The sequence below is a fragment of the Octodon degus genome, unplaced genomic scaffold (assembly GCF_000260255.1).
Source record: "Octodon degus isolate 3935 unplaced genomic scaffold, OctDeg1.0 scaffold00002, whole genome shotgun sequence".
Lineage (NCBI taxonomy): Eukaryota > Metazoa > Chordata > Mammalia > Rodentia > Octodontidae > Octodon > Octodon degus.
In genome coordinates, this window is record NW_004524578.1 from 20,340,547 (window position 1) to 20,349,784 (window position 9,238).

General features: G+C 44.0%; 1 protein-coding gene across 3 annotated transcripts in view; it reads right to left on the reverse strand.

Moving 5' to 3' along the window:
* Positions 1-3,459: 3,459 nt before the first annotated feature.
* The window catches only part of Sec11a (SEC11 homolog A, signal peptidase complex subunit), a 39,580-nt gene continuing 33,801 nt past the window's right edge, over positions 3,460-9,238 (reverse strand). The window contains exons 4-6 of one of the 3 annotated variants that reach the window (XM_023710626.1): positions 9,162-9,229; positions 5,193-5,250; positions 3,460-3,996 (exon numbers count right to left, since the gene is read on the reverse strand). In XM_023710626.1, the coding sequence (XP_023566394.1) occupies positions 3,946-3,996; positions 5,193-5,250; positions 9,162-9,229 (177 nt within the window). In that variant the 3' untranslated portion in view covers positions 3,460-3,945. The remainder of the gene's footprint in view (positions 3,997-5,192; positions 5,251-9,161; positions 9,230-9,238) is intronic. The other 2 variants (XM_004623322.2, XM_023710619.1) reach the window with 2 other exon arrangements.

Here is a 9,238-nt window from a genome sequence, read left to right on the forward strand (position 1 = left end):
GGTGTGTGTATGTGTGGCCAGCTCAGCCCACCAGGGGGCGGGGCTGGCTGGCATGTGGTGCTGGGGGATTGAACCACGGTCCCCGATGCTTTGCTAAGCTTGTTCTAAGTAGGCGCTTTAGACCACTGAGCCATCTCTCCAGCCCCCAATCAATCAATTTAAAACACACAAAGCACTGTGACAAGGACTAGAGGGTCTACCAGGATGGATCCGAGTCTAGGCTTGTTTCAATGCCAAAAAAGAGCTAGGCTTTCCTCTGCCTTACAGCGCGCAACATTAAAGTGCATAAAAATGTACAGGGCACTACCAAGCAGGAAGTACTGTACACATTTGAAAGCTTAATCAAGAAGTGCTGGCCCCAGTAGAAATGAGAGATGCTATGAGTTTAATTCCCAGCACTGGCAAGGAAGAAAGTGAGGGAGGGAGGAAGGAAGAGAGAAAGAAAAAGATAACTGAGTGTAGTAACACATACTTCTGATCCCAACACTTGGGAGGCTGAGGCAGGATTTCTACAAGTGTAAGACCACATTGGACTGCACAGTGAGACCCAGCTTCAAAGGGGGGGAAAAAAAAAAAAAGGTACATGCCCCTAATTCCAGAACGCAGCACTGTTCTAGGCTAGCCTAGGCTACATAGTGAGACCTGGTCACAAACAAGTGAGAAAATAGTTCCTGTCAGAAAGAGAAGGGCTCTAGGCTCACCAGGGTGTAGCTGAAAATGGGGCACAGTGGATGAACTGTGCTGGATGAACATCCACTGCATGGGTGAGAGAGTGTTAGCAGGTGCTCCAATAAGAAGCACGAAAACACAGCAAGGATGGTGTGGATCAGGGGTGGGTTTCAAGGAGGGAATGTCCTGTACATTCCGGCTCCCCCACCAGTGTGACACCTTGCTCTGTGGGTGAAGGGTAGCATTAGTTGCTTGACAGCTTAGCTTCCCAGCTACAGCAAGGGAGCGAGTGACGGAGCTGCAGTGTCTGAGGCTATATGCACAGGGGAGGCAGTGGGCAGCTGGTTCATCAAGGAAGCTCAGCTTGGAGACGTACCGTAGGAGATGGTTGTCTGCACTGGCCCAGCAACCCCTCTGCTCCTGCCGGACTAGCTGCCTTGTTACATGTACAGATATCCTAAAACACGTAAATAAGTACTTATGAAAATACCCAAATAAAAGCATAAAAGCAATTAACAAAGCCCAGACTGAAAAACGAAAAGTGACGAATGCTAATACTTTTCCCATTGAGAACCCAGGAGAGGGCTAAGACATAGAAACAAACCCCCAGGATTAACATTTCTGAAAGTCTGCAAAGGTACATGCTGCCTAGATGGAACCTTTGAGAGGTGAAGTCTTCAGATTCACTTTGGCAAGACCTAGAGAACCTACTTACTACTGACAGGAAAGTACAAATTACTTTAATGATTCCTATGCTCTGTTCCAGAATAAGAGCTCAACAATGCTCACCCAAGTTACTGGCTCTGGTTCTAATGCATTATACTGAAACTGAAAACATGTTGCTTTGCGAGATGGGGGAAGCACGGACGGTACCCACCAAAGGAGCTACAGTGCTGGAGGGGCTTACACTCCACCAGGGACCTGGAGGTCACACTCTCTCATTGTAACAGGAAAGATTCATGCTGGACAGCAGTGGAAGAACCACTGTTTCTCTTTTTGCTGTTTTTTTTTTTTTTTTTTTTTTCAGAATCAGGGATTGAACTCAGGCCCCTGCTCTTTGTTGTTGTTGTTTTTAATGTACTTCAGGCTGGCTTTGGCCTATGTGGGCAAGGCTGGCCTCAAACTTGCAGTGATTCTCCTGCCTCAGCCCCCTGAGTACTGGAATTATAGGCATGTGCCATCATGCCTGGTTGGTTTTTGTTTCTGAAATAGGGCCTCCTTTTGTAGTTCAAGCTAGCTGAGATCCTCTGGCCTCAGCCTCCTATGTGCTGGGATCACAGGCCTGTGCTAGCACACCAGGCTGATATGATTTTTTTCTCCTTTTTCATGTGTGTTTGTGTGTGTTTCACCTGGGCTGAACTCTTAGGTTGCTGAATAAAAGAGGAAAAATGACACTTTCACATGAGTGTGAAACTACACCAAAAAGTAGTTTTCCTTCCAGGTAAGCTCCAAGGAAAACACGCACAAATGGAGACAAGGATGTTCACATGCAGGCAAGCTGGGCTTACATGGGCACTTGGGATTCTGCCTCATACCAGCAAAGCTCGTACCATCTTCCCCAGCAGTTTCGAAATAGCTGACCTGGGGCTGGGGAGATAGCTCAGCGGTTTAAGCACCTGCTTGGCAAGGTTAAAGTCCTGAGTTTGATACCTGGTACCAAAAAAAAAAGAATGAAATAGCTGACCTGGCCTTCACAGGTGACTAGGAGAACAGTAGGAAGCAGCTGACATCTGCCACTCTACATGGCAGACGAAGGGCTCCCCGATTGTGAGGAAATACAAGTAACAGCCTCAAGGGTCTGTGAAGGCCCCTGTGCAGTGTTTTGCCAGGTTTCACGCTGCTGAGACTATTTGCATCCATGCCCAGAGTTTGGAGGATAAGCCTGGCTATTGGCTGAGGATGCGCTCTTCTCATTTCATCAGCATCCCAGCTTGGACTCACTTCTACCTACACTGAACAAATAACACCTGAGCAGGAAGCCCAGCACAGAAAACTTGCTTACTCTGAGCTTTCATGTTAATACATTAATACAAAGGGAAGGGGGCTGGTGAGATGGCTCAGTGGTCTAAAGCACCTACTTGGAACAAGCTTAGCACAGGGACCGCGGTTCAATCCCCCAGCACCACATGCCAGACAGCCCCACCCCCTGGTGAGCTGAGCTGGCCACACACACACACACACACACACACACACACACGAAAAAAAAATTAAAAAAAAAATTAAAAAAAAAAATACAAAGGGAAGGCCAGAATTAAGAACATTTGGGGTGGAAACCACATCATACCCATATTTCCCCTACCCATATTTCCCAGAAGGCCTCAAGAGTAAAAGAAAACACACAGTGGGCTTTGCAGTCACTACTTTACTCTGCCTTCCTTGGGTCTGCACTGGGGCAAGGCAAAGCTGGGTTCAGGCAAAAGAAGACGCAGGAAGGAAGCCTGGCCTCTAGCACTCCACCCGCCAGCTGCAGGTGCTCACAGGCTAGGCAGAGGGGGCAGAATGTCAAGTGTGGGAAGGGCTGTGAGGTTTTTCTGAACCCCCCCAACAACACTTGCTAAGTTTCTACCTGAGTTATGCTCCAGTAAAGAATCCACTTTATAACTAAGAGATTTCATAACAATATCAATAGCTACATTTACTTCACAAAAACAAAGCAGACAAGATGTTCGCATCAGGACAGCCACCTGAGCTGTAGCATTATTTCCATAGAAGTCTTCATGTCTCCCTCCCTCCTCAAGGGTACTAAGAACCAGGCAAGGAAGACAAACTTCAGGAGCTTTCCCAAAAAACACAATGCAGGGATAGGGATCCAATGTGCAAAGTCTTTTATTTAAAATTCTGAAAAGTTAAGACTTATGACTACCTCATCTACGCCATTCCTATTATAAGGAGGAAGGGCGCGTCTGAGCTCATGCACAGCTGCAGTTTTAGGACTCTGTAGGCACTTTAGAAGTGAAGCTTGGCTTCAAAATACAAACACTAGGGGCTTTGGCTCAACCTTTTAATATAAAAAAGTCATTGATGTACAAAAATGTGAAAGTTTGACAATGACAACATATGAAATCCTGTGGTTGAAAGTCCCCTCCAGTGCACTCCGTGGTGCACATGTGCCCACCCATAGATTCTGGCGTGGAAACATAAACTAATGCCAACCAGTGCCACCAAGAAGTGCCAACGTGTGTATCCTTCACTCCATCAATCACAGACCCAGTATCCACTCTGAACGCTCAGTAACAAAAAGCACAGCATCTTCCCAGGAACAGCAAGGCAGCCTTCTTACTCACGATGGAGCAGCACAAACACACCCAGTAAGAAAAGGACTGCATACTAGAAAAGAAACACAGAACAGCAAGTTACAGAAGCCTTTTCTTTCTATCCCCACTCCCCTCCTTTTTCTTCCCTTCTCCTTGCTGTTCTTTTTTGAGGATTAAACGCAGCACTTTTCATTATTTTTTAATTTGTGTGGGGGGTACAGTGATACCTTAGTTCACAAACTGTGATTTTGCAAAATATGGCCGTGTTTGTGTTTGTGTGGGAAAGATGGACACAGTTGTGTTTGTCACCCAATACAGGTCACAAACAAAAAATTTTGCCAAACTCTTGTTTGTGAAACAAATCGTGTGTAAACAAAAATGTTTGTGAACCAAGGTACCACTGTTTTTTGCTTTGTTTTAAGACAGGGTCTTGTTATGTACATAGTTCAAGCTGGCCTCAAACTTGTTGTGATCCTTCTGTCTCAACCTCTGGAGTGCTAGGATTATGGGCATGGTATGTATACCTTACACCTAGCTTTTTTTCTTTTTTTGTCTTTTAGGCAAGGCTCTACAGGGTGTTCAGGGTCTCACTACTAGATCAGACTTGTAGTGATCCACCAGTTTACAGCCTCCCAAGTGCTGGGATTACAGGTGTGTGCCACCATGCCCAGTCTCAATTACCAGCTCAGTGCACCCCGGGGGGGGGGGTGGCATGGCAGGCCTGGGATTGAACCCCCCCTCCCACCCCCGCCCTGCGCCTGCTTGCAGGCGCTTTAATCTGCTGAGCTATTTGGCCGGCCCTACCTTTTTCTTTTTCTTTTAAGTAATAAGATCTCACCAAATTTCCCAAGTTGGCCTTAAACTTGTAGTCTTTCTGTCTTACTCTCCTGAGTAGCTGTGATTACAGGACATGTTACCATGCCTGGGACTTTGTGTTGTTTTATTTGGTGCTGGGGAATCAAACCCAAGGGCTTACTAGGGTAAGCTAGGTAAGTGCTATACCCTCAGCCCCAGAGAGGCTTTTAAAAATTTTAAGTCCTCATAGTTAATTAACAAACTGGCTTTTGTGATCATGATTAGTTACTACACTATTCAATTATTCTTTTGTACTTTAAAATTAATGTAACACTTTTCAAAATGAAGCAAAAGTTCACTCTTTTGAGGAGACTAGTCCTAGGGCCTCTTGCCTATTAAGCACATGCTCTGCCACTGAGCTACGCCCTAGCCCAAGATCACATCTTTAATGAGACACATAGTAGAAGCTCTCACCTTAAATTTAGGGTAGTCATTCATGAGGATTGTCACAATTCCAATATAAGGAACAAATCTGCAACAAATAAAAAACTAATCACAGATTTTCCCAAGTAAAACAGCTGTTACTTACTAAACATTATCAGTACATTCTTCCATAGACTAATTTTCTGTTTATAAAGCCCATTTGTACATATTATCCTATCTGCTCCTTTCCACAGTAAGTGAAGGCAAGTTAGGAGTTCACCATTGTACAGATGAGGAAACAAATGATCAGGCCCACCACGGCACACAGCTGTCGCATGGGTGAGCCACTGCAGATCCAGGTTTCAGATCTCCACTGGCTGAGACACTGCCAGAGGCTGGGCATGTCCTCAGGACCCACAAGAGCTATCACTCCAAGTAGGGAGCCAGGCAAACAGCCAGAACAAGGAACTTGATGTTAAGTGGCCAAAAAAGCAAGTACAAAAGCTCTGAGATAGACTTGGATTTCACCACCCTCTCATTTCTAAATCATATGTAATCTGGTTTGGGCCTCTTAGCTCTGAAACTCTTCTAGAACAGTTTTTAAGCACCTATGTGGTCTCAGCCTCCATCTTTTACATTAGTTTTTTTTTCCCCTATTCCCCAAAAAGTTTGTCTCCGAAAGCTAGGCAAAAACACTTGTCAATGACAGAATCAAGAAGCAAGATCCAAGCCAGGTGTAGTAGCATATGCCTGTAATCCAGTACTGGGGAGGCTGAAACAGGAGGAACACTGGCTGGCCTGGGCTACATAGTGAGTTCAAGGTCAGCCTGAACTGCATAATGAGATCCTGTCTCAAAAACAAAACAAAACCCCAAACAAACAAAAGAAAATAAAAAGTAAGACCCTAACCAGGCATGATGGCACATACCTATAATCCTAGCGCTTAGGAGGCTGAGGCAGAACAATCCTTGTGAGACCAGCTGGGCCTACAAAATGAGCTCAAGGCCAGTCTGAACTGCATGAGACCCTGTCTCAGAAAGACAAAACAGGCCTCCAAGCACCAGAAAAAAAAAAAAAAAATCCTTCAAAAAGACAAAACAAACACCCCGCCCCCATAAGATCCAATAATACATTGTATACAAGACACATTTAATTCAATAAGAAATTCACAGATTAAAAGTCAAAGGATAGAAAATAATACTCCATGCAAAATGAACCTGGAAAAAAGCAGGGGTAGCTACTTTCTTTGTGGACAAAGTGGATTTCAAGCCAAGACTGATTAAGAGACAAAAAAGGTCGCTTATCCTTATAAAGGGAACAATTTTTTTTTTTTTTTTTTTCGGAACTGGGGATTGAACTCCGGCCCTTGCGCTTGCCAGGCAAGCATTTATTGTACTGAACTATCTCCCTGGCCCCAAGGGAACAATTTAAGAGGGAGAAAAAACAATCATAAATATGTATGCACCAAATGCCAGCAAATATTAATGGATGAGAAAAATTAAATACTAATACAATTATAACATAGGACTTTAATACCCTACTGTCACAAATAGATCAACTAAACAAAAACAAAACAAAACAAACAAACCAAAAATCAAAAAACAAAAACCGATAAGTATCAGAGCTAAACCAAACTTTTGAACAAATCGACTTAGATGTCTACAGACTGGTTCCATCCCACATCAAGAGTACACATTCTGAGATGCACATAGGACATTCTAAAGTAGACCGCATACTAACTCACAGAACATGCTTCAGTGAATGCAAAGGAATTAAAGTTATCCCATGCACATTCTCAGATCACAGTGCAATGAAACTAGAAATAAAAGGCAAAAGAAGCCACAAGAACTTCATGGAAGAAGTTAACCTTATGAACAGATGAAATTAAAGAAGAAATTAGGAGCAGTGTGAAGAAGAAAGGAGGACGACCTGTAGGCCACCCAAAGCTGCATGCCATTGCATCTCATGTCTAGTGCCTGTGACCTACTGCCGTCACCACCATGCCCAAGAGAAAGGCTGAAGGGGATGCTAAAGGTGAGAAAGCCAAGGTGAAGGATGAACCACAGAGAAGATCTCCAAGGCTGTGGGCTAAGCCAGCTCCTCCAAAGCCAGAGCCCAAGCCTAGAAAGGCCCCTGCAAAGAAGGTATAGAAGGTACTCAAAGGGAAAAAGGGAAAAGCTGGTGCCAGCAAGGATGGGAATAACCCTGCAGAAAATGGAGATACCAAAACAGCCAGGCACAAAAAGCTGAAGGTGCTGGAGATGCCAAGTGAAGTGTGTGCATTTTTGATAACTATGTACTTCTGGTGACTGTACAGATTGAAATACTATTTTTTATCAAGTTTTATAAAAATGCAGAATTTTGTTTTACTTTTTTTAAGCTTTGTTGTTAGCACACAAAACAGTTCATTGTTGTTCTGTGGGGAAGGAGCATATATTAGTAGTACAATGTCTCCAAAGCTGGACTGATGTGGAGAAGGCACCTTTCCTTGGTGGTTTTGAGAGACTCTTGGCTCCCAGGAGGGATTCCCTGATGTTGACACATATGACCACCTTGGCATAATGCCTTGTCATATGGGACAGCTCCCAGTTCATTTTATGTCCTCCTTTCCTCTGCCATCAGCATAGGCTTAACTCCCTTAAGTCCAGAGACCTACTGGGATCTGATTCCCAAAAGTGATGTTACCAGTGTGTCAGGCAATCTGGACTTGCCAGTAACATTGAGATAGTGTCCCACAAGAACAATTGATTTCTTTTTCTAGATTCTGCCATTTTCATTTCCTGAAAGTCAGGGTAGCTTGTGAAAAGTTGTTAAACAACATGCTAAATGTGAACTGTCAACACTAACTTTAAACTTCCATTACTTTAGAGCCTCAAATGAAGACTTAATTGGATTTTATAGTGGCTTTCTGGTTTTTGGTAGTCCATTCAAGAAGGGAGGTTTTTTTTTTTTTTTTTTTTTGGTGGAACCGGGGATTGAACTCAGGCCCTTGCGCTTGTCAAGCAAGCGCTTATTCTACTGAGCTATCTCCCCGGCCCCCAAGAAGAGAGTTAGAAAGTTGTTGTATACTGTTAAAGATTGTGTGCCTATGTCCTGCCTGAAATACCATGACTGTTTATGAAAAGTATCTTTAATAAAGCTGGATATAGTTTAGAGAAGAAATTAATTTCTATAGTTAAACAAGGATAATACAACATATTGGAATTTTTTTTTTTTTTTTTAATGTATTTGGTACAAGGTCTCATTACACAGCTCAGACATGTAGTGATCCTCCTGTTTTCAGCCTCCCCAGCACTGGAATACAGAAGTGCGCCACTATGCCCAGACTCGGTGGTGGCTCAGCGCACCTGAGGGTGGGGCCAGCGAGGCATGTTGCGCCAGGGATCGAACCCCAGTCCCTGTAATTGCCTAAGCAGGCGCTTAGCATATTGGAACTTTCGAGATGCAACTAAAAGCAATCCTGTAAGGGAAACTTAAGTGGTGAATTCTCGTATCAGACAAATAGAGTGATCTAAACAACTTAATGGTGAACCTCAAGCTTCTAGAAAAAGAACAAGTCAAATTCAAAGCTTGTATAAGGGAGAAAATTCTAAAGATCAGAGCAGAAATTAATGTAATGGAGACTAAGAAAATACAAAGGATCAATGAATCAAAAATGTGGTTCTTCAAAGTTGGGGGTCGGTGAGATAGCTCAGTGGACTAAAGCACCTGCTTAGGCAAGCTTAGGCAAAGGCAGGGACCAAGGTTCCATCTCCTCTCTTACCACATGCCACACAAGCCCCAACACCAGGGCAGGCTGAGCTGGCCAGAGTCGAGGTGTAGTGGTGTAAGCCTATAATCCCAGGCCTGGGGAGGCTGAAAACAGGAGGATCACCATGAGTCCAAGCTGCACAGGGAGGCCCCCCTGGATCTCCCCACGACATCTTTTTTCTCTAGCCAATGCTGTCCTTGTTTATAGAGGCCTCGATCACCAACAGCATTATTATCTCCTTTGGTCAAAAGTTGATATGCCCATTTTGCTTTTCATGAATCTTCAAGACTCGATGAACTATAGGAATCTCTCTTCCTTCTATCCTAAAAACAACAATTTCCCCTAC